Genomic DNA, 26,690 nt, shown 5'->3' with positions numbered 1-26,690 from the left:
TAAACGTTATGTGTATTATATGCGTTATTGACAGCATGTAAATATTTACAGCAATTTACAACATTATCGATTCTTTTAGGCATTCTTGTAGCACAGGGTGGCCAACTCCTATGCGTATGATTAATTTTTGACTTGAAAACTGATACACAGCAAAAGTGATTCAACGCAAAAGTAAGGATCGAGAATAATAGCCCTTCTGGGGTTAAAAATATTTCTGAGATTTCTGTAGTTTCTATATTATGTGCTTTGTTTTAGAATTTGCAAGTTGTCCATTATGGAGATCGCATGCACTGAATTTTTTCCCTTATGATATAAATATTATTCTTATTTAGTGTCACGCAAAAATTATCATTCGTAAACACCCTGTATTATGTATTACCAAAAATATTTTTTTCATTCAATCTCCCATCCTTTCCCCCAGAGAATCGGAGTACCTATTGTGGTACTAGACATTTAAAAAAAAGAAAGAAAGAAAAAAGAAAAAGAAGAAGCACACCTACCCTTCTCCCTGCTTCGTTGTTGTGGAGGTTCATGAGCTTCCTGCCCTGTTCTTTGGACCCACGGGGGTGGTTGATCTCCCGTTCTCGCACATCGACGAAACCTTCCGTGAATCGATATCCATACTCGATGTTGTCTCCGCAACCTCCCCAGATCCAGTCGCGGTGCAGGTTCTGGGGACGCATGGCTCGACTGCATCCGCAGTTGGACAACTGGCCGTCGCGACAACCTCGCGACACGGTGTGAACCACCCCAGCCGCCGCTACCGCGTGAGCGAAGGCCGCTTCTCGACTACCTGAAACGAAACAAAGAATCCTCAGAATAAATCAGTTAATTTTACATAGATAGCAATGTGATCAACATAATTACTGAAATAAAATAGACTACACAGTAAGGATTCTTTTGAACATCAGAGGTAACTGGAATCTGATTGAACTTTGTAAATTCCTTTTGAATTTTATGAACCTAGCCGCTTAGGGGATAAAACCATCTAAAATGGTAAACAAAGAAAGACAAAGGAAAAAGATATAATGATTTTACTGAGCTCGGTTAGTGTCATTTCACGGGTCCTGGTAGAGATAAAGAAATGCATTTATTGCCTTTAAATCGCTTACTTTGTTAATCGTAAACATTGACGCATGGAAGATCAGCATGTTTCATTTCACGTAATAGCAACATATTTGTTTTAAATAGCTCGGTTTTTTGGATATTCATGAAACAGAAATATCTTACACTTTGTCGAGAGGCATTGCATTGCTTTTAATTCGCTCAGTTTGTTAGATCTAAACTTCATCAAGATAGCACGAAACATAAATTTAATTTAAAAAAAAAATACTACCTCGAAATTTAAAACTGGGGCTTCCGTTTGCATATGTGGAGGGCTAGATATGTTTCAAACTTTGGTGGTTTGGACGTCATTTATTCCACATTGCGAGAAACAAATATATACATATACCTATGTACGTATCTACGGGGGGGGGGAGGTATGCATGTTAGCACATATATTCTTCATTGTTTAATAATAGAGATAAATTGCAGTTTTAATCCGAAAATTAGCAACTAAATATTGGGCCAAAAAAAGCAACCTTGATTTGGGGCATATTTTGAGAATTCTGTCGATTAAAAGACCGATAAAATTTTAAAAAAAAAAAAAAATCTGAAAGAGTTCAGATTTTAATGGTCACCCAAAAGAATTTGTTAAGGTTTTTTACGCTCTAACTAAGCTCGTAGTCTGCCAATCTGTCGTTGTACTCATTACTTCTAGCTTTGTTGTTAAGCGCTTTTCTCTTCTCTCTCACACCATATACCAAAAAAATTACAAAAATCTTAAAAGCAGCTTATTTTTAGAATTTCCGGTGCAGTGTCAAGTGCTAGCGTATGTTTTCTTTCTTTCTTTCTTTTTTTTTTTTTTTTTTTTTTTTCTTTAGTTTTTTTTTTTTTTTTTTTTCCAGTTCATCATATCAATGTTTTCTTAGTTAAGGTGGCTTACAAAAGAATTTCGCGTCTTCTTATTCTTAATGTTTCGTGTGTTGACTTTATTTATTAGATATCACGTTCATTTACGTTTCATAAACTTCAAATCAACAGCAGTATCACAAAATATTTAAAAACAGCATATCTTTAGAATTTCCGATCGATGATCTTGCGCGTTGGGGATAAAAATGCTTCTTTCCGTACGGTGTTGCACTTGCTCACTTTCAAATCGTTGAATTTGTTAATCAAAAAAATAATTCAAGTTTTATAAAATATTCGAAATTCATAATTCGGGCTTCCAGAGCACATGTTCGGGTGGAGGACAACGTTCTTCAAAATTTAATGCTTCTAGTTACTGTCGTTTTTTTCATAACGCGACGATATATTCTTCATTATTTAATTTCTTTAAAGATATTATAGGGGAATAGTGTTTGCTGGCAACAATTTAAAAAGTGATTCGCCGTTTTTAGTAGAACGTGCAAAATCCTGTTTTGAGACTAAAAGCCCATTCGGGCTAATATTCTTCTGGGCTAATATAAATATATATATATAAAACTTTCTCTTGCCCTATGTGGGATCGGTATCGAAATTAGTAGAAATTTTATTGCAATCTAATTAGAGAAGGATTCAATGTGCAACTCTGTGAGTGTTAAATCTTCCAATCTGTGAGTGTTAAAAGTGTTTCTACTTCTTTATTCCTTCCCCCTTTTTTTTTTTTTTTTTTTTTTTTGATTTTATCAGCATTTTCACCGTTTTAATTTTTTTTACCAGTGATGTTTTAATTGCTTATTTTAGAAATTCAGTAAATCTTTTTAGAAAATTCAGCATTTTTATGAAAATTTACTGACTCTACATTGGCGCCCGAACTAAAATGTGATGGATGATAATTTGTCATCACCAGGATTTGGCAATTGCGTCCCCTTTTCACTTTTTCAGGTTTCTCGAAATAGGAACCATGAAACAAGTTATCGGAATCCGAATGTTGGACCTACCGACTGTTAGTTGGACGTGTTTCCATTTACATCTCTTGCGATAGGGGAGGGATAATATACCTTACATTCTCCCTCTACCCCAGTCGTCAAGTGGGGTAGAGGGAGAATGTAAGGTATATTATCCCTCCCCTATCGCAAGAGATGTAAATGGAAACACGTCCAACTAACAGTCGGTAGGTCCAACATTCGGATTCCGATAACTTGTTTCATGGTTCCTATTTCGAGAAACCTGAGTCCTCTACAATAGGAATGGAAGCAATCTCTATTGTAGAGGCCTCAGAATGAATGAATATGAATTACATATAGTTAATAGTTTGTATAGTCTCTACAATATGAATTGCACCATAGTTAATAGTTTGCATGTAAAAATGTTATACTTGGGATAGTACTTAATCAGTTAAAATAGCGATAACAGTTAGACTTTTTTTAAAAAAAATATTGTTCATTTTAAAAAACACCAGGCATTGATAGATTCTCAGTACCATTCATGTTTGCTAAAAGCCATTAAATTATTTAAATACTTTTTAAATTAGAGACAGCTAATAATAACATGAAATGTCTTCTTGACTATTCAGTGCATTATACCAATAGTAAGTTTAATAAAATTTAATTATAGATGTTTTGAGCCATGAACTCGATAAACACGACTTCTGTTACTTTAGGTAAATAAAAGACACCTCTCAGATTTTCAGAAGATCCTTACCTCTGATCCAATTTGCAGAGAAAAAAAAAAAAAAAAAAAAAAAATGAAATCACAGAAAAGTGAGAAAAGATTGACGTCTCCTGCTCTAAAAATAACAACCTTCCAAATATGAACGAAAGTGAAGAAGATTGTGGAAGGGGAATTTAAAAAAAAAAAAAAAAAACTGGCGGGAAAGCCACGTGCTGACGGGCAGAAGTAGCGTAGGGTTAAGGCCTGTAATTTTGTCACGAGACCCATACGTCAGCCTGTCTTCGCAGGCCCATTAGAGACCCCTAATGATCACTAATGATCTCTTTTGCAGGATCCACTGGGTAGGTGATAAATGATGATTTCCACAATCTTGTTCTTCCCTGCCACTTCACACCCGCTTAACCTTTATACCACCCCCTCCCCCAGAGCCAATATTCCCTTTCAAAAGGGCCCGGTAATTAGATGGCCTGGATGGAAAATTCACTCTTTTCCGGATCATAAGCTCGTCTCTCACAGAACTGAAGATGGTGAATGAACGGGAAGAGCTCTCTGAAATCAGTCGGGAATTCTTCCCTTATACAGGTAGTCATCCACTTATTGCTTTCTTATTCCTTTTGGAAGCGTAACTTTCTTTTTTTTTTTTTTTTTTTTTTTATTTTTGTTATTTATTGTGATGTCTTTTTCTTACCTGCCTACAGACGGAGACTCGGCTGAGACATGGGCATTTTTTTTTTCTTTGCCCTTTGGACTTGAGTTTTTAGGACAGCTGAAGAATGTCGTTGACAAGCAGTTTAAAACGTAAAGTTATTTTTGCCATTCGATGCTTTTTTACAGTCATGTAAATTTAACTTGGGTTAAGAGCTAAATAAAATTAAATATGGGTTTTGATCTCTAATTAAATTGTTTTCCAGGCCAGTAAATATAATATAGCGTTTTAAGAGGGCTAGATAGTTTAAGTTTGTTGTACATTAAAAACATAAACATCGAACTTTACAATAAAACATTTTGTACAGAAGGGGCAGTACGCGGGATTCATGCCCAGGCAAAAGTAAAATAGTTCAACAACATTTAATTGAAGCATTTCTCGATTACTATGCACACTACAGAAATAAGATATTTGCTTATTTCAAGATTACCTCTTTTGCAACTACTTTTGAGTTTTGCAAGCTACAGAATAAGCTTAAGATAATAATAAGGTTAAAAAAAAAAAAAAACCTGACGTGGACACCACGTGACTTTCTTGTACTGTTGGTATTAAATTAAGTTTCTTATTATACACATTTCTATACACACTTTTTGCTGCACTACATTTGAACTTATTTCATTAGAGATATAATTCTCATTCAGTCAATTCAGTTCTCACTTCACGGTAAGGTAAATATGCATAAAAACTCAAAACATCTTCATCAAAAATTGTAAAACACAGAAACAACTAAAACAATAGGTAACAGTTAAAAGCATTTTATCCCACAATTAAAATTACAATTTCTACGTGCAATTCGGCCAGAGGGCAGAAAGGCAAAATTTTCGGTGCACAAAATTAAGGTTTGGTACCACGGGGTAAAAAAACACTGAAGTTGGTGAACCAGCTGATATAATTCACTATTCTACCAAGATTCAAATGTAAACAAATGGAAGCTTTCTTAAGCCAGCGCCCATAACTTTTAAATTGTTGATAATTCTACATCTATTGCATGCAGATTAATTAAAGGCATAAAACCTTAGCCTGGACATAAAAACAATCAATCACATTTAAAGCAAAAAATGAAGAATTTGCCAACATATAAGAATAAAAAAAAAATCTGTGAGCGCCAAGAACTTAATAAATAAAGTAAATGTAAAAAAGGTTAATAAAAAAAGATAAAAAAGTTTTCTAAAGCTACCTTAGTAAGAAAACTGAGCATTGATGTGATGAACTGAAAAAGACTGAAAAAAAAAAAAAAAAAGAGAGAGAGAGAGAGAGAGAAAAGAAACACATATTTCAACGCTTTTAACGCTGTATTGGGAATTCTAAGTGTATTCTTGTTAAAATTTTTGTAATTTTGCTGTTGTATCGTATATGGTGTAATTCCGAAGAAAATGGTGCTTAATAATAAAGCTTGTGTGAGTGAGTGCAGCAACAGACTGGTAGCCTACGAGCTTAGCGAGAGCATAAAAAACCTTAACAAACACTTTTGGGCGACAGTTAAATCTAAAATTTTTCAGAATTTTTTTTTTATTTTATAACATTTTAATCCAAAGATACTTTGTCCCTGGAGGACTATTGTTTTCGTTTTGCTATTTTCCGTTGGTTCACTATAAATGTCCGTTTCACTTTTCAAATTGTTGCCACCCAATGTTAGAATCCTGCATTATATTTGAAGAAATTAAATAATGAAAAATCTGCATCAATGTATGGATATTTCTCGCATTGTGATAAAACAACGGTATCTAGAGCCATCGAATTTTAAATGACGTCATCCTCCTACGAATATGGGCATGTGGAAGACCCAATTTTAAATTTGGAATTTGTTTTATTATCGATTTCATATTTTCTCAAGGATATCAAAGCGAGCCATGGCAACACTCTACGGGGAAAAAAAAACTTTTTTATCTCCAGCGCGCGGAACTGTGTATCGGAAATTCTAAAGATACGCTCATTTTAAAATTATTTGCGACATTGCTGTTGAACTAAATTTTATGGTTTAGGCCCAAAGAACACGATATTTAATAAATAAAGGTAACGCACAAAACGTTAAAAAAACGCCCCTTCGGTCGTAATTTAAAATCGAAGCTTTTTTTTTTTTTTTATATGTACAATTGAAACGATTTTTGGCATGTATATTAGTTTAAAAAAATTAAACCTTTGCATCATGGAATGGAGAGATAAAACTACTTTTAAAATGAAGTTTATATAAACACTTTTAACGCAGTTTATCATCTTTTGTCGAATTTTCAAAAATCGCTCTATTCCCCAGCTTATTTAACGTAAGAGAATTGTTTGAAGCAAAAGAGCGACTTCTGATATCCGAAAAATGATCCTTTTATAACCATAATGGCAGGCTTTATGGCGACTGCTTGTGTTTAAACACGCCAAGATTACATAGAACTTTCTAAAACTAAAATACCGAGAGCTGCTTTTTGAAGCCTTACTGTCATAAAATACTTTTGACGTAGATTCCTTTAACAAACAACATTCTACTTCTACGAAAAATTTTCAATGAATGATATAAACAATCATTCACAAGAAAGAGTGTTTTCTTGTTGGATTCTTTTTAATTTACGGTACTCGAGCTGGTAAGATCCTACTTGTAATTACTTTTACGATATTGCCAGACTCGTAAAACTAATTTACGGTTTTCTTTTTTACCCTTAACCGAAATGGAGTGTGGAGTGTTATCCATTTATTTGCTGTCGTAACACTTTTATGGTGATTACACCACTTCCTGAGGTCAGGACTTCATTTTAAAGGCCCGGCAGATGCACCACTTAACGCCAAGGATGCTGAGTGGTTCCTTGAAAATTAAATGTAATATTTTTCTTTTTTTTTTCCCTTTCTGGCAATTAAGGTTTGAATCTTGAGAACAATAATAGCAAAAATTTTTCTTGAAACAGATTCGCATAACGACTTCGTTTCAGTTTCGTCGTAGCAAGGTTGCTTGAAATATCTCAGTAAAAAATAGCTCTTAATTTACATAACATATACACACGTAACATAATAACTACATAACTTAACATAATTAACTTACTTAATAACACTGCCGAAAGCTATTTATTCGTACCACTTACTTTGTCAAATAAATTTATACTTTGAATATAACGAACGCGAAGGAGAAACGATAATCTCCTCGTTAAGTTCTTAAAATGATTCGCCATTTGAGAATTTACATGCACATTAATTTAAGTGGCACATCAATGGTCATGCCCATGTCGGTGACCATGCGGATAAGGTCGCTGAACCGTAGGCGTCTGTAAAAAATCGTCCAGAGGTGGAGGGGCAGAGAATGGAGACAAATACATCAGTATTTTTTTTAATTATTTCATTAAGGGCACTCGCGAGTAGATTATACAATACAGTACTGCATAAATAAAAAGACACATACGCTATATGTGCGCCACACATTCAATCAATACAGAAACATTTTTGTAATATTTCCAGAAAGGGCAAACACCTCATTTTGCCCATGCTCCTAGGCTGAACAGTGGTCCAGCGATGGCTAAACACTGGTAGTTTGACTTGGGTTCCATTTCAGGCCAACGGGTTGGCTACGTGGGCATTTTCGTAGTTTTCTCCGTGTATAATAAGGATACAAGCCAGTTTCCTTTAGAAAGTCCTCCACAAAGGCATCTCTCCTCAAACCTTTGCGTATTTTGCTATTATCAAATAAACCAAACCAACATAAAATTTTCCTCTTGAGAACCTCTCGTGAGATGAAGATTGGTTATTTAAATACGGCAAAGCACGCGAGGGCTATCTGCCTAAGGGAACAGATGCCTTGGAGGAGGAAACTAAAAACAAACTGGCTAGTATTCATATTACATATGAAGAAAAGCAACCATAAAGCCAGTCAAATTCTCCTGGATTCAAATCCATAACTAACTGTCACTATTTAGCAGTCTTCAACCGTTTGGCTATTTATGGGATTCATACGCTGAAGAATGGCAGTTCGAATTTTGTCTAAATGCATGTGTGTATTTACGGTTTTCCTATGTGTAACATTAATTTAAGCTAGTTTTACTCAGACGATGATCTCTTGAGCAGATATCCTCGTATAATGAACCAATTCAATCAGGCTTATAAGATATTTCTCTCGTCTTCTTAGCGTGCCTTCACGGTGTAGTGGTCTGCATGCTCGATACGTATTTCAGAGGTCAGTGGTTCAATTCCCGGCACGGAATCGAATTTTTGAAGAAGGAGAAGTGAAAAAGGCGTTGCTCATTTTTCACTTCTCCTTCCTAAAAAAATTACCTAATGTCTCTACAAAGAAAAATAATATTAACTAATTAAATAAACTCGGTTAGCTAGCTAAAATCGTTAGTTATCTTGAAAACAGTTTGTAATCAAATAAAACCTTAAAGCGATACTTATTAATGAAATAGGTTACATAAATACTTTTCCTCAAAAAAAGAAATCTTTGTGAAAATGTGAAATGTCAAGTACATGTTCATATATAGTTGATAAATTTGAAATTTTTAATTCGTAATCGTGAATCACTTATGTTTTTTTTTAAACCCAAAATTCCATTTTCAAAGCTAGATTTTTATTTCAGCTTTATTTTAAATGTCGTTTTAAAACTATTTTTAACTTTAAATTTGTTTAAATAACAGAAGTTAATAAAATAAATTTAAAGAAAAAAATGCATTAATGACTACTCAATGTAGACTCTATTAGACGTTTCATTTTCAAAAAACAGAAAAAAAAATCAATTTTGCCCGCCACCGGAAAACGAACTATGGATCTTCTGGTTGCTAGCTGTATTTACTAACCAGTTACTCCACCAGAGCACGCAAAGAGAGCTGTGAAAGCCCAGTAGACCAAATCTAAGTGGTGGCAAATTAGCGTTCGCCATATTTTAGTTCAGGCGCCTTTGCAGAGGCGTTTGGGATTTGGGAGGACAGAAATGTGAGAAACTGCACTTTTACCAGGATTCGAACCATGGAACTTTCAGTTAGTTTCTGGATATGCTGAACACCTACGCAACAAGATATTCTTGATTACCTAAAGATTCTACATTTTTTCGAAAGGCAATATTCTGAGGATTGATATATTGATATATGCTCATATATATAAGCTAATTCTTCCTCATGAATTGGCATTGCCTAACTCACTTTTCAATTGTTCATTATTTTTCTAAACGTTTAATTTATTTTGCATTAATATTGCATTTGTTTCACTACTACGACTACTAGCTATTTTTTAACAGGCAATTTTCTTTTAACTATTTCCTTCCATTCTTCACTTCTTCATATAAATTTTATTAATTTTTCTTTTTAAATTTTTTTTATTTATTTATTCTTTTGACATTTTTGGAATTGGTACTTAAATTGCATAGTTGGTTTCTTGTAATCGTTGGCTACACATTGAAATTCTTAATTTTTGGCTAAATTTACACTATTAATAGGAGGTATATTCATTTCATTATTTTGATTATTTAAATTTTTGCAGACAAGGCTCAGGATTCTAAAAATTCTTCTTCCAATTTTTTATTATGTTATAGCCATTTTTGATTATTTTTTATTATGATTATGTTATACCAAATCTACCGAGATTTAGTATAACATATCTACCGAGATTTGGTATAACATATTTGGTATAACCGAGAATCTGCATTGTTGCAGATTATATATATACTACAATACGTGCATTGCAGTATATGTAGGATACCAGTCATAGATATGCTGCAATTACGCAACGAGAACAAGTACGAGGGAATCTGATGGATTTCTGACAAATCTGCGGGATGAAAATTGTATTTCATTCTTTTCATTTTCTTCAATTATTATCAAGAAAAATTAAAAAGTATTTTAACTTCATTCGTAGGATGAATTATTATAATATAATTTATTTTAATTAGTAGGGTGAATTATTTTACTACAATTTATTTTTTAACACAAGTTTCTATTGAACTTAAAATCACTTCATCTAAACTTAAAATTAAATTGTAATCAAAACAAGACAATTCCTCAACAATATTAATAATTGCAATCGTTGATAAGAGGTTTAACGTTGTATCTAAACATATCAAAATTCAAATAAGAATTCATCAGTAGAACAAACTCGAAAAATAAAAATGCGAAAAAGAAAGAAAATATACGAAATTATAAAAATATAGAAATTAATGTCCTGTTACTGAAACTCTAATTCAGAACTCATCAGGCGAAAATGAATTAAAGTTTCATAAAAGTCGATTAATATGTTTCGAATACATGTTTCGTTCTTCTGGTATATTTGAGATGAAAATAAAACTGAAAAAAGATTCAATCAAATTTTCATTTCAGACATTAAAATTCATTTAGAACCGAAAAGTCGAATCTGAAATGTATTCAGAATTTTCCCTACACGCATTCGAAACACATGGATGGAAGAATAAAGAATAAAACTTTACACTATGCAAACTGACTACTCAAACAAACAAATCGGTCAAATAACGTTATATGTAAATCCGGATTCAAAAGTAATTACAAATTAAAGAGCAAACCAAATATACTTTAAATCAAATTGTCATTTAAGCAACACTAAAAAAAATTCAGTGGTCCTCGATTATGCAATCTTAAACTTTTAATACCAAGAAAACGAGAAACTTTTCAGAAGAGATTTCTGTAAATATTATAAAATCTAATCTTAGCCTTAAACAGATAAAAACTGAAACCCTATTTGAAACTAAAATTAAAGGAAACTTAAACTTACTGAATTCTAAAGACGACTATTTTCTTCCAAACTGTGTTCCTTGCAAAAGAAAGTTGAATCTAATGATACTCTGGAGAAGCAAAATCTTAATTTTTCTTTTTCTTGGAAAAAATATACGAAAAGTTTTAAAGTGTCCTATAGCAGAACAAAGTATTTTAACATGTGTTCAAAATGTCCTATCCTGTTAAACTTAGCGTGTGGGGGTGCAAAGCGTTGGGTGAGGTCTCTAAAAATTATTACCGAAGAGGAGAGTGAATTCTCAACTCCAATATGGCTGCGAAAGAAACTTTTTGAAAGAAACTGTCCTCTGTAAAATCTTCAAAAGCGAAAAAAACTGGCTTAAAGTTGAGGAGAAAGGAAAAATACATGTTATAAAAGATAAGTCTTCACGTAATCGGAGTGCAGTACGTCTTTGAAACTAGAAACCCGATTTTTTTTAGTACAAGCAAAACATTTGCCGGTTTATTTAAATTGAAAAAATATTTAAAATAATAATTATAAGGGAAAGAAAGATCTTTACGCGTATTTACATTAAATTTCTTAGTCATCCAACTATTACCTCCGATTAAAGTTTAAGTAATAATTATCATTTCCTTTTAGATGAGAAATTTTAAAAAGGTAGTTAATACCAGCTTTCTTGAAAGATATAGAAATTTTGAATAAAGGCGTTTTATTCCCTAAGAGAATTTTGGCCACGTTAGTTATTTCTTCTTGTAAGGATTCCACATTGTTGCAGATTATGTTTGAATCTGAGGAGTTGAGTATGTATGTTATTAAGTATTACTCTTTTGGAGATATATGAGTCTCAATGAATGAGTTTTATAGTAGGGAAATCAAAATCTCTTCTTTTGTCGTAAATTTAGAATTTTAAATTTATTTTTTGCTTTGTTTCGGTAAGCTTTGAAATTTACCCTTCGTTAAAAATATTTAACTCTTTACCTCACACATTAGTGCGATCCCTTTTGTCTGACTGAGAGCACAGAAGTTTATTTTATTTTTAATTCCTCAAAAGGAGTGTATCGTTTTCATCTAGAAAATAAAATCTGTAGATGCATTAATGCCTTGAAAACTGAATGTACAAAGAAAAGATAAAAAATCTAAAAACAAATATTGCCCCAGAGAGAAACATAAGAATTTCATCCAAGCACTCTTCCCGTGCATAGCATATTCTCGTAATGTTGCTATTCAGCAAAAAGTAAAATCTTTAATATATTTTTTAAATTTAATCAGCATGTTACGAATTAAAAAGTGGTGAGCGAGCGATTTAAAAGCAATGCATTGTCACTCTGCGGAGCGTAAGAACTTAAATTTATTTTCCACGCACTCGCGCGCGTAAGCAATACTCAGAATATTGCCATTCGAAAAAATATAAGATTTTTAATTTATCTTTCGAATATAATCGAGCTATTATTGATTATAAAACGAGCTTTAAATACAATGAGCAAACTTTTCAATAATTTAAATTAAACTTTTTTTTAAGCAATGCAACTAATGAAATAAATTACAACACATTTCATGTGCCATACGTCTTGCTTATATTTTTAGAATACCTGAAATTGTCAGACTGCAGGTTTCTTCTCTCAACCACTTTTTGAAAAGTTTTAGTGTAACTTTTATTATCCTTAAGTATGCTACTGCATGACAGGAAAGCAAAAAATTGCCATGTGCCAATAACTTGCAACATGTGGATTGGCGGTTTCTTGCATCAGTCAGATAATCAGTCACTCCCCTTGTGAATTATATTAGCAGTTGTTAGTATCCGAACCAGCAAAATAATTTCCTTCCTTTCCACCTATACCTTATCTCGTTTTCCTATTTTCTAATAAAAAAAGTCTGGTCGAATCAAATTGAAATATAATTCGAAGTATACCTTTCTTACATTCTATGCCACTGCATTGTGAAAAGTTCACATTGTTTTCGAACTAGACACATATGTAACCGATGCTAAAAAATAGCTTCCTTGGAATGAGTAGATGCTTTTAAATGTGACAACCATTGTAGCAAAAGGTTTTAATAAATATTTGGGAAAAACTCTACGCCTCTTCTGAACTGCATGTTTTAATTTAATATACCGTATATTCCGGTATATAATGCGCACTGGTAATTTCAAATCATAGTTTTAAATTTTTAGGTATATTCGTCGTATAACTCGACCCCTTTTCATTACGAAGAAACCTGAAAGATACATGTGCAGTTATCTTCTGAAGTTGTTGAAGAATTTTCGCAGGCTCTCGAACATTCACTACTGAATTGACAAGCAATAATATATATATATATATATATATATATATATAGCAATAATATATATATATAGCAATAATATAATATATATAGCAATAATATATATATATATATATATATATATGTATATATATATATATATATGTATGTGTGTGTGTGTGTGTGTGTGTGTGTGTGGTGCTCGAGTAAACAATTCTGAAAATAGGGTGGGTTTTAATCAATGCAGATGTTCACAAGAAGGTTATTCTAGGATTCCGAGGGCTCATCAGCGACCGAGCGGTAATGTCATTTCTATGAGAAGAACAGCTCCAACCGCAGTGTCTGATGGGTGGCGGTCGCTATAGCAACAGGGCTAGTATATTTCAAATAGGGGCGAACCAAGGGTTGCTTTATTGTTATTTTGTTTTTGGCGACTATTGGCTGAGGGGAAAAAGTTTATCATTCGTCTTCAAGACACCCCAACGGAAAAGAGATCAAGGCTCGTTCTACGGCAACAGACAGCTGCAGACTAACTGGCGACAGCTTTTCTTATGATAGACAGACCGTTGTTCGGTCCGAGGTTCGAATCCCGCGAACAGCCTGGCTGCATGGGCGTTTTCGTGGTTTTCTCCTTACGTGTAACGTGTATACGAGTCAGTCTTCTTTAGAAAGTTCTTCACGAAGGCATACCTTCCCTTAGGAAAGTAACCCTCGATGCATTGCCGTAATTAACCAAACCAAGGATTCCGAAAAAAGGGAGAAATAATTTTGGATATGAATGTACTTCCGACCTGAAAGAATTCGCGAAATTAGGAATCAGATGTTTTCTCTATCTGTAGTCATTTGAAGGTATGAATTTGAAATGAACATCGAAGGTTTTAGTAAATTGCATTTGCTTTAGATGGAATTACAGTTGATCCAGTATTCCTTTTAATAGTAAATATGTCTCCTGCCAAACGAAACATAGTGCTTGTTTCATATACAAAGTCAATAATAATGGCAATTTGCGGAAGAAAAGGGAAATCGTACTGTATAGCAAGGATGTTTGGTATTGGTGAAAGTTCCATACGTGAGTGGAAGCAAATTCATATCACAATAATTAATACTCTAAAAAATGTGCTTTGCGGAAAGGAATAAAAAAATGGCTTATCCTAAAGATAAAAAATCTAAAAACTAAAAGAAAGTGTTGCAAATTGGGTCCTAGAAAATCGCCAGTAACAACATTTAGGTATATGTAGAAATAAAATTTTTGTATACTCATCTTTTCCTTGTTTCTAAATCTATTATTTTTATATCCAGCATATAACGCGCGCCCGCAAATTTCGATTTTTTGGGGGGGGGGTAGTAAAAGTGCGCGTTATACACCGGAATATATGGTATTTATTTTTCTGAGGCATTTTTCCTGTTTGAATAGCTCCTGCACAAATTTACAATATCCCACTCAATCAGCCTTTTAGTAATTAAGACTTACCTTCTAATTAATTTGTAAAATTTCATTTTCAATTACGTCTTCGGAATTCTATCTATTCGCATGAAAACACATTATAGCAAATTTTACATTTTGAACGTCAGTTAAATTATTCCAGAAAATTCGCATTTAAATGCTTCCGTTCGAAAATCGCATTTCATAAAAATATCTTAAAGCTGTTAAGAAACCCTTATGAAGTATTTCTCCCGCCTTCTTGGCATGCCTTCGTGGTGTGGTGGTCTGCACGCTGGGCGCGTATTCCAGAGGTCCGCGGTTCGATTCCCGGCGAAGGCGTTGCTAATTTTTCATCTACCCTGCTTCCATAAAATCCTAATGTCTCTATACTCTAAAATGATTCATTATTCCTAAAGAATAAAAAAATATTATTCTTCATTGCGCAAGTGGTACCTCCTAAAAAAAGGTGTAAATCCTAGGATCTATGAAAAAATATAAATTATGTGTGGTAAATAATATCTTGTGCTGTAGTTGCTAATATTTATTATAAAAATTCCATACAGTCTTCTCTCTTGGATAAAATTAATAAAATTAATGAATACGAACTTAATACGACTTAGAAAACCAGTATTCTAAGTCGTACCATCAATAGTTTAAGTCATGTAAAATTGAATCTACGTTTAGAATTGCACAATTATAATAAAACTTTCTTTTTCTCAACTAATTTATTTATACAATTAATTGCAACAATGATCACAAAGATATTTTTTTCATTTTCTTATCAACTTCAGCACTAAGTAATGTACCTAACCTTTGCATTTTAGGCACTGAATCATATTTTCTTCGCGGTCTTCTTCACAAATATTACAGAAAGAAGAACACGATGTGAAACAGTATGGTTAACTAGTTGGTAACTCGTTTTGCTGGAAGAGACGCAGTTGAGGACCTCTTCTTGCGAAACTCGAAATCTATTTCTGTTACACCTATTGTTTTAAAGGTCGAATTAAACGGTGGTATGTCTTGCGCAACCTTATCCTAAATTAATTTACATATTATTCTTATTACAAAATTTTATATGTAAATTATTTTACATAATAAAGGGATGAGAAATGTGCGTTTCTATGCTTTATTATGAAGGCACACTATATTCAACGATAGATAATCTAGTTATTGATCATTAAAGCCTGGTTATGAACAATAACCAAGAGGAAGGGATTTTTAATAATCATGAGTACTGATGTATTTATGAAGATCTTTTAACATACACTTTACAATCTAGACAAGCTTAAGATTCGTCTGAGGAACAATTAAAATGCCTCATGCAAAGGAAAGCAAAACTTACCAATATTAAGTACTGGGCCAAAGACGCTGGAATCATCTACAGTCGAACAGTTCCACCTCCTGGTCCTGAACTGCCACTGACACTCGGTGATTCCCAGTCTAGCACCTCTAGCAACGTGAGCCATGTGGTCTTGGTACAAATAACACAGTTTGGTCTGACCCCTGGACAAGCCACTTAATCGGCTGCAGAGGGGTTGAGCTCCTAAGAGATAGGCTTGTGGATTTCTTAAAACATCAATTCCCTGGAGACCTAGATTCCTGAAAAAAAAAATACATCATTTAAATTATGGTAGAATTTTGACAGTAGTAAGAACTGATTCTATTGGTTGATAACATACAACAGAATTCCGTTTATTCAAAGTACTTTAGAAGAAGATCATTTCGTGTACCACGTGATAATTACTTCAGCAATTAAAGACAAAATAAATACGCAAATTAGAATTAAAAATGTATGCAAAATATGGTTCTATAAATAAGCTGTTATTTAAAACTTACGAATTAATTAAAGCATTAAGAGAGTGGAAATAATTTATCATACAGTTCTACAAGAGGATTAAATAATTCTCTTTATAAAAGAGTAAAAACAAGAGATTAAATAACCCTCTTTATGAAATTCATATACAATTATATATCATGAGCAATAAAAGTGTGGGACGTCCCTGATAAGTTACTAAAGATAATGGCCTATATTTTTGACATTACTGTAACGTCAGGACACCCGTGTCGGGTGAAAGAAAGACAGGTTGTCTTTTAAATTATTTATTTGATAAACTAAAATAGATTTCTTGATTAAAACATAAAAATAAACTGATTATTACAGCTCTAAATCATACAATATCCGCTAACGCAGATTAGACACCAAAAAGCGTCCTTTTTACTGTAGTTACAGCATAAAAAAACTATTGTTCGACCGAAACCACTGACGTGGTTTAGAACGTAAAAGATGCGTCCTGTCACCTCAAAATCACATGAAGAACTCTTACACAAAGATTTCACTCGTTTTGTTATCTGCGAAGAGAAACATAATTAGTTCCTTGTGTCCGGAAACTCCCAGGGGGGTTTATCTGCAGTCCTGCTTTTTGCAGGTATGGTCCATTTCGTCCGCGAACAAAACAGGAAGTTATAATTCAGCACCTGTGCCCGCGGGGGGTGCTAGTAGCTGTATCGTCACAGTACAATTTGATTAACAAATTTCGTTATTTAGGCACCCATGCTTTTATTATTCGTGATATAAAATTGAAGATAAATTTTGTAAAAAGAATTATTTAGTCTCTTGTTCCCAATAAACTATACGATAAATTATTTTTCTCCTTTTAGTTCATTTATGACTTTATGAGTTCTAAATAAAAGTTTGTTTCATAGAAACTTTATCATATCATATTTTTATTTTCATTTTTTCAGTCTCTACCGGATTTTCTGGTAACTAGCTTTATATGCGCTAGCCGAAGGCTGTGATACCAATTCCTCCACCAGAGGCTTACTCCACGGAGGGCTGTGATAATTCCTGAAACAAAATTTCGCGTATTCTTTGCTTTAGTCTTTGCATACGTATACTGGCATAACATGTTTAAAGCTAATCGAAAACACATATTCTGCTCTAGGCCCCGAATAATTCTTAAAAATTTTAGGTTTGCCAAAAAGTCCTTAAAAAATAAATTGTTTTACTTCCGCACGAAGTAGAAGTATTGTAATCGCAAAAAATTTCAGGGATCATATTTCAACGGAAATATCCATTTTGACCGTTCCTAAGTCTATTTGGATGACTTTTTTGCGTGACGTCTCTCATATGGTTACAGTAAAGGGTGTTAGTATGGTTAAACTCTTTCTTTCCAAAACGGATTGTAAAATGGATTCAAAAGGGATTTTTAATGTCTGTCTGTATGTACGTACGCACGCATGATTGTATCTCGCATATTTGAAAAATGAGCAGCCGTAAAACTTTGAAATTCTGTATATGGAAATGATGTAACATCTAGTTGTGCACCTTACTTTTTTAATGCAATCGGCAGAACCAAATGTGTACATATATATATAAATTCAAAGTACAAAGTTAATTCTTTGTACTTTAAACGTACTTTTCTACTTTTTTTAAGTGTATACAGGGTGATTCGCTATCAGACCGACAAACTTGCAGGGTGTATAGGGGGTAGAGAAATTACTCGAAATCGCATAGGGATGCAGGGTCGCAAGCTATGATGCAAAGAAGCTATGAGATTGCGAGCTATGATGCAAAGAAGCAGAGAAAAAAAGCAGAAATAGCAACACATTAATGGGACAGAAAACATTTTATTGACAGGTTGTACGACAACAGGTGTTTGATATTACGACAAGAAGTCGTCTGGCAGGCCTGAGAGCGGCGCTCCATGGAATTCCATTACGTTCTGGAAGATTCCTAGCATGTCACGTGTCCTCATGGAAGCTACAGATATTCGAGCGACGAGGTCTTCAGCTGAAGGAACGGGCATCTTCGTACACCAAACACTTCATGTGATCCCATTTTATGCGAGTCGTTTTAAAGGATCGGTAGCTATAACGAGAGGTCGTTATAAAGATAATAGAGTTAAATATAATCTCAGCATTTTGAAAATTTGGTAACAGTCTTGATTATGGAACGGTCGCTATAACGAACAATCTTTAAAAAGAAAACAGAGTTTAATATAATCTCATCATTTGGGGACTTTTTGTAAAAGCGGTCGTTATAACGAGAGTTGTTATATCGAGTTCTGACTGTAATATAAGCTCATTTAAAGAAACTACAGGGCAGATCACGTAAGACAGAAGATGAAAACAAGGCAAATTTGCTTATGGTTTTTAACTAGAATTCGTTGCCGATAGCGATAAATAGTTTTATTGTTAAATAAATTAAATGTTTTAAACTCTCAAAAACAAAAAAATGTTAATATATTACTTTAGCATAGAAAATTACAAGCTGTAATAAAAGATAGGGATAAAAATAAAGTAAGTATTTTTTAAGATAAACTCACTTTGCATAGAACTACAAAACACAATTACTGTTTTCTTACATCAGACTTAAAAAATAAACTTGACGTGATAAAAAAAAGGAGACTAGAAGTAAGAAATAGATTGCTGACAGGACGTCCGATGATAGCCTTTTTCGTGCTTTGTAAATCAAAAGTTGCCACAAGAGGCTGAAAAGTCTTACCTACGGATGGTTTTGAGTAACATCAGAATGTTGATTAAAGACTGATAACAGAAAACTGAACATTTGAGGGAACATAGGTTAAAAGGAAAATTAGATACCATTCAATTTTATATTACTTAAAATTCCGCTTTCGTGTTATTTTTCATTAAATGGTCTGATAAGGTGAATGCATATTTGGAGGTAAATGGAAAGTTAAAACGAAATGTCGTAAATTATGACCAAAAGGTTTTGCGGCACGTTTTCGAGCAAATTGTTTTTTTTTTTTTTTTTTTTTTTTTTTTTTTTTTTTTCAAAGTTTCGTCCTGCTTCATTTTTTTTTTTTATTTCGTTTTTTTTTAGCAACTACTGTATTCCACAAAATGGTTAAAATTCCTTTCCGCAAAAAATAATTTATTCTAAAGAAGAGCTTGCTAACTGTTGGTTTTCGAGCTCCCACTTCGGAGCTCGCAGCAGTTTAAGAACATTTAGGATTATCATTTTAACCGTTTACTGACTTAATAATGATTATACGTACTTTCACTGCGTACGTACTACCAGCGGTAGAGCGGTAAGATCGCTGAGTTGTTCGACACAGGTTCAAATCCAGGTAAACGCGCCGGCTGCATGGGAGTTTTTGCGAAGTTTCCTATGTTATGTTAATACGAATGGGTTTTCCTAGAAAGATTCTCCCCGAAGGCATCTTTTCTCTTAAGGAGATAGCACTCGTGCTTTGCGACAGTCCAGAAGTAATACAATAGGTTCAATCATCTTTGAACCACGCCCTTGTTCTAGCCGAGTTGCTATTTTATAATATTGTTGCGTGCGTAAGGGCTTGACCCAAAGAAACACTTCACAGTTCTGTAATTTCTTCACAAAAGTACACGTACAGCTCTTCTCAGTGTCACAGGACACAATCAGTAGTTACGCTCCAAAATACTCAGAACGTTCAACACAACGCAATGCAAAGTGCATCTAAAAGGTGAAGCTCTTACGAATATCTCATTACTCCGAAGTCGTTCTGAACTAGCACCTAAACTGATGCTCTCTGCAGTCTTATATAGTTTTTCCCTAGCCGCCGAGAAATCTCTAGTACCTGCCACTTTTCGAAATTATTGGAAGGTATACCAGGACCGGATACGGTTACATTTACTTATAGGAATCCATTACAGATATTCAGCTACAAAACAGTTACAGTTATTAAAGGTCCCGCACCAAAATGTCGGCAAATGGTCATCAAGTTTGGCGACTTTTGGCGTCAAATTTGGCGACAAAACCATTGTGAGCTTCGCGATATCTCGCCAATTTACTTTAAGGTGAAATAGATTTGCCCCTTTAATCTTATTTTTCCGGCAGAGCATCTCATCTTTCAAGCATTTCATGTTAGATTGTACAAAATTATACTACAATTTCACATCTAATTTCACTAAAATTTTACATATATACAAAATTCGTAACAATATTATCTTTGGATTATTTCCAGGTCTTCTCGAAAATATCAGCTTGGTTGAAAGCAAATTTTTATAAGGTTCCTTCTTCTCCTGAACATCTCGTTCTTACAATGTCAAAGCATAAATATTATTACTTAGAGCATTATGCCACCTTTTAATTATGGGAACATAACTTTATTTACAGCGGTACGATTATCTTAAAAAAGAAATGAATGAATGAATAGCGGTGCCAATAAACATCTCTAAATGAGTTTCATATGTAGATAATCCGATCAAATGTATTTTAAGTGATAAGTAGAAAATTTAATAATAACGGGATACAAGGGAAGTAAGTAAGAAACTTCTTTTGTTAAAGCGGCCACTGCAGGCGCCTTGATGAAATCGGGTGGCACTTAAAATTAATCTGTCGAAAACTAGAAAGAACTATGGCAACCTTCAATGTGCGTAATGTCAAGGCTGTGCATTATATCAAATTTGCGCAAGTCTGTGGTTTTTAAAGGGAAAACTGATCGCTGTGTACGTTACGTGAATTAATATTATTTAATGAAATAGATAACTAACCCACATCATTAGTTTAGAGCAACTACAGTAATCTGTCATAAAGCAAAAGAAATTCCGATAATTTTTCAAACTAACGGGCGTACGCCAGTCATGAGTAAAATGCGCCAATTTTTACTCATCCAATTTACCTATTACCTGTAAAGACGAAAAAGAGTTGTGGAAAAGCTCTAACAAGCATCGTTAATTCCTGTACAATTGTTTGGTAACCCATACCGTTAGGTCTCATACGTCTTGCAGCTGACAATTCCGGTATTTTGGGGCTCAGCCACTAGGGAATCGGAGGAACTTAACGCAATTGAGGTTCTGCAGTTTATTAATAGAGGCAGGGAACGCCCCTCCTAAGGGTACAGACCTGGAGAAAAGGTTAGCCCCAAAATAGAGGTTGGAGACGTCGGCACGGACAGCCAGCAAGGCACCATATCTGAAATATCTTTTTTAAGACAGTTAAACAGTCACAACAGATGTGAAGACCAGTATAACAATTTGTATTTCAGTAAACTTATATTTTTCTACAGAAGTTAAAATAGTTCTTTCGATGAATGTTGATAATGTTAAGAAAGCTAAATTTGATCTAATGTTTGTTGTTGCTATTTTAACCGTCTTGGTTTTAAGCATTTTTATCTGCTATTTCAGTAAGAAGTTAAATATTACATCTTGGTAATGGTCAATAATATAAAAAAAAATTAAGCTATTTTACATCGTAAAATGGTCCAATTTGGGGAAAGTATGACTCTATTAAGCTCAAATGTTTATAGATAAAAGCGCGACAATTTAAAGAAAAATTTATAACTCATAATATAATTTCTGAAAACCATAATACAATCATCGGAAAATTATTAAGTAAACTTATCGAAACTTTCATGTGAAAAAACATAATAATACTAACTAAATAAACTGAAAACAAAGTAAAATAATATTAGTCAAAATAATAACGATCCTCTAAAGAAAAATATTTTTTTCCCTTCCTATCAACATAAGATAGACATAAATCTAGAATTCTAAGAGGAAAAATCAGTTAAAATTTACGGAACAAATTAATTTTTTTACGAAATCGTGTTAGTTGATTTTTACTTGTGCATTTATAAACTATGCGGGCCATCACATTTATAAATGCTATTGCACAGTTAAAAATTCAAGAACAGAAAACAAAAAAATTAAAAAATAATAAATTTATACGTCTGCAATAAATTCAGATTTCAGTAATTTCAAGTTAACAATAATAGTGAAAGGATACAAGAGGTTCCATACCTTTTTGATTATTTTTAAAAATAGCTCCATTATACACAGGCTACTCGCACATTTTTTAAACAATTTGCTTTGCTATAAAAAAGAATCCTTTACTTTGAATTTTTTTCAATTGCAACTATACTTCGGAAAGTATAAATTATCGTATGTTACTTAATAGCTTTGTTTTCATGCAAAATGGAGCTTTTAAAGAAACAATGGATGGAAGGCTATGTTTGTGCTCTTTCCGAAGAAAATTATTCATATCTAGTTATTAAACAACGCTGTGAAAGTCATGGTTTTCCGATATCTAAAGCTACGATAGATAAAATTGTCGGCAATAAAGGAAAAGAAATCAAGTTTGGCTTCAAGTAGAATTGTTCCAAATACATACCCAAGTTAAAAACAGTATGTTTCGAATGTTGCAAAGGTAAGATCTTTAATGTTAAAAGAAAATCCGCCAATTCAAATGGCAGTTAAAAGATCACTAAAATGCTCATTATCAGCTGTGAACAAAGTGGTTGATGCTGATTTCAATCTTAAAAGTGCGAAAAATCATAACGTGCATCGTCTTTCTCAATCACCGAACTCAGAACACGCCGCAGAATTCTTTATGAGAAACATGCGTCCGGACAAAAATGGAGATGTTGTCGCAATAGATGAATCTTGGGTGTATTTAATGAATGCAATAAAAAGAGATCCATTTATTAGCATCAAAGTCGGAGAAAAAGATCTTAAAACATGGTTCAAAGAATCTGAAGAAAGTTTTTCAAAGGAATTTGCTGTTGCTGTTTTTTCATATAACGGCAAATTAAAAATAAAGATCGTGGAGGAAAACATTAAGATCAACTCCACATATTATCAGGAACATATCTGATACCTAATTTTCAAATGTGAAATACCTTCTCTTCACCCACAATGATATTTTGCGCTTTTCGTCTTTTAAAAAATCTGATGTGTACACCACATGACTTCCTTGTACGGAATATTAAATTATACTCATTTTTTCTTGCATTTCTTTTAAACTTATTGGATTGAATTAAATCTACTTCGCCGACAGCGCATAAACCACAACAGAATTAATGCACTCTTTAAAATTCACTCTAGTATTTGTTTACCATAGCGACACTATGGCGCTAGATTCACTTAACAGTATTATATTTCGTTCATATTATAACTCAGAATGCACAAAATGTATATCATTTAAAGAATTATCTAATCGTTGCCACATGTTCTATTCAAATACTATAATAAAGCTAGAACGATGTATAAAAGAAATTAAGGAAATAAAACAAAAAAGAAACAGTTTTTCACAGACGATTGAGTATTTTTCATTCAATTAATTCAATTCTCACTTCGCGAGAAGGCAAAAATGCATAAAATCTCAAAATATCTATATTAAAAATTACGAAGTAAATCTTAAACACTTATTTCCTCGAAAAGATTCCAGAAAGGATTAAGCATGATTTAATTTTCAATAATAAATGAAGGCGTTATCTTTGTTGTTGCGAAGCTAAGTTTCTCTAGATTGGCAACAAATCCACTAGTCTGCTGTTTCAAATGTAAACAATCAATGGCCGCCATAAAAAAAAGGCACGTTTGGTGCGGCCCATTGCAACCAAAATACGAGGTGCACATCTACATGTTATAGCAGTCCTATATACAAAATTGCAACGTTCTGAGGCTACTCGTTTTTGAATTATGCGAGATACGTACGTACGTACGTTCGTACAGACGCCACGAAAAATTCTCTTCAGAATTAATTTTAAAGCAGTTTTATAATTTTTTTTTTGGAGGAAATGAGTCTTTTATTCTGTCCTTACGTACAGACATCACGCAAAAACATCGTTAAATTGCGTTCGAAAGCGGTCAAAATGGACATTTTCGTTTAAATATGCTGCCTGAAACTTTTCGCGATTACAATACTTCCTTTTTACTTCGTACAAGGAAGTAAAAACGGATTGTCCAAACGTCGACCAACAACCGCACTTGGACTTTGGAAAGCGCTTCAAGAAGAATGGGATAAAATACCACTTCCGATACTACAAATAAACCACCTGTGCAATTATTGCATAGGTGTTTTTATTTGCTGTCTCCATTCGAGACTGCATGACGAAAGCATAAAAAATATTCAGTATGATATAAATAATACTCCAAACAGGTATTGTCCGCTTTACGTTCGTTTTACGCCACTTCACTTATATGAAAGACTTACATTAATACCATTTGATGACAAAGATATTCGAAGGAGAATTTTTGCTCTTACTAAGAAAGATTAAAATATCTTTCAATGTTTTTAAGTACAGTGCGATATGAAATATGTCCCAGCCTAAGCAGTCAGACTTAGTGTCTGTCATATTTCACGTTTTTCAAACTAAGGTCCCGAAATATATCCACCACAGAGTAAAGCTAGACATAACAAACTGAAGGTGCGAAAGTCGTATTTCTCTCTGCTATTAGTCACCTACATCCGCCATTACAAAATCTGTCTTGACGGCCTAGCCACCACCAAAGCTTCCAATATGCTCTTGTCTTTCATACTGCGAATGATGAGAACATATATTTAGCAAATTCAAAAAACGATGACAAATGCTGTTTTTATTTATATTTGTTGCTTATTTATCACATCATTCTTGCTTTTACGCTTGTGTATAATTATTAATATTTAATTCCATATGAGTTAATAACTATTAATATTTAATAATTAGGTTTTAGGTGTTCTTTGGGAAAATTTGATAATGACACTTTACAGAAATTAATGATAACTAAAAAATTCTTCCACTTTAAAAACTGATGAAGAGCCGTTTCTTCATTTTCCCCATTTCGGTTCATAAAAGGTTATACAGGAAATTTCTCCTTCAAGAAATAGGGTATAATATACAGCTATTAATGAATTCCCCTTTTTTAAACTAATGGAAATTAAGTTTTCACCTTTGCCATTTGACTGATGAATGGTTTCCCCAGAATTTTATTCCTGAAAAAAACCAGACAAATCTGTAATCTGTAATGAGGAGCTTAATTATAATTTTGGCTTTTCCCAGGTACGGGGAAAATTAGGAAAAACAGTATTTATCAAATACAACATTTAGAAACATCAGCATTTCAACAAATTGAAGGAAATAATTTTTGCTTCCTAGATGCTTACTACGACTCGTAAAAGGATCATTTTTTTATTGCGAGAGGTTTGCAATATGAATTATTAAAGAATTTCTGTTTTCTTAGAAAATTAGAAAAAACAGCATTTATCAGAAGCAATATTCAGAAACATCAGCATTTCAACAAATTGAAGGAAATCAGTTCCGTTTTCTAGCTGTTTTCTATGACCCGTAAAATGATCGTTTTTTCCTTGGGAGAGGTCTGCAATATGAATCATTAAAGAATTTCTGTTTCTTTAGAAAATTAGAAAAAACAGCATTTATCAGAAGCAACTTTCAGAAACATTACCATTTCAACAAATTGAAGGAAATAATTTCTGTTCCCTAGACACTCACTATGATCCGTAAAATGATCATTTTTTCATTGGAGGTGAGGTTTGCAGTATGAATCATTAAATCATTTCTGTTTTCTAGATAATCCATCAGAAAATGCTTATGATGATGTGTAAAATCTTTATTTTTTCACTGGGAGAGATTCGCAAGATGTAAATGTTTCTTTTCTTCTGATGCTTTAACTCCCTGTATGCATTTGCAAATTTGTTTCTAGATTACATCCATGAAAACAAGTTAATTCAAACAATCAAGGGTGTCAGCAGAAAACTTTCCTCAGCGGGGTGAGAGAAGCAAGCATTTTAGATAAATGACTACATCAATAAATTTCGAATTAATTATTGAACGAAGGAATGTTCGCAACTATATTACAGAATGCCAGTTATGCATTAATACATAAACACTTATACTATACATGCAACAATCTTTTACTCCATGTCGTCGGGGTTATACCCGATTTGCCCTTTCCGCAGACGCCCTTGTGAGTAATCCATTCAAAAGCAATGTAAATCATTTCTTGAATAACAGAAATAGAACTATAAAAGTCAATTTTGATTTACGAAAATAACACTAATAGGTCGAGATAACAATAAACGTCACTCCCTCACGTTGCAAAATAAGAAGAATGCTTTTGGGAGGGACGGGGAGGGAGGAGAGATGATGTGATCGGCAGAACATTGTAAGGATAAACATAATGAGTTCTAGTCACCCCAACCACCTGGAAGACAAGCTTGGTGACCTGCCAGAAAAACGCAAGTCTCCCGATGGAGGATCATCTGATCGCAAGAGGGAGGATAGTATTCTTTGGCACCCGAGCTTTGTT

General features: G+C 33.4%; 1 protein-coding gene across 4 annotated transcripts in view; it reads right to left on the bottom strand.

Moving 5' to 3' along the window:
• LOC118195824 (protein Wnt-5b-like) overlaps positions 1 to 26,690 on the bottom strand; it is a 995,694-nt gene that overhangs the window by 44,211 nt on the left and 924,793 nt on the right. For all 4 annotated transcript variants that reach the window (XM_085819314.1, XM_085819315.1, XM_085819316.1 and 1 more), the window contains 2 exons: positions 16,009 to 16,265; positions 501 to 793 (listed from right to left, as the gene is read on the bottom strand). In XM_085819314.1, coding sequence (XP_085675440.1) covers positions 501 to 793; positions 16,009 to 16,265 — 550 coding nt within the window. The remainder of the gene's footprint in view (positions 1 to 500; positions 794 to 16,008; positions 16,266 to 26,690) is intronic.

Source organism: Stegodyphus dumicola, chromosome 6, assembly GCF_044657685.1.
Source record: "Stegodyphus dumicola isolate Sdum_Otavi_A_Nest chromosome 6, ASM4465768v1".
In the NCBI taxonomy this organism is placed as follows: Eukaryota; Metazoa; Arthropoda; class Arachnida; order Araneae; family Eresidae; genus Stegodyphus; species Stegodyphus dumicola.
This window is presented reverse-complemented; position numbering and strand designations above follow the sequence as displayed.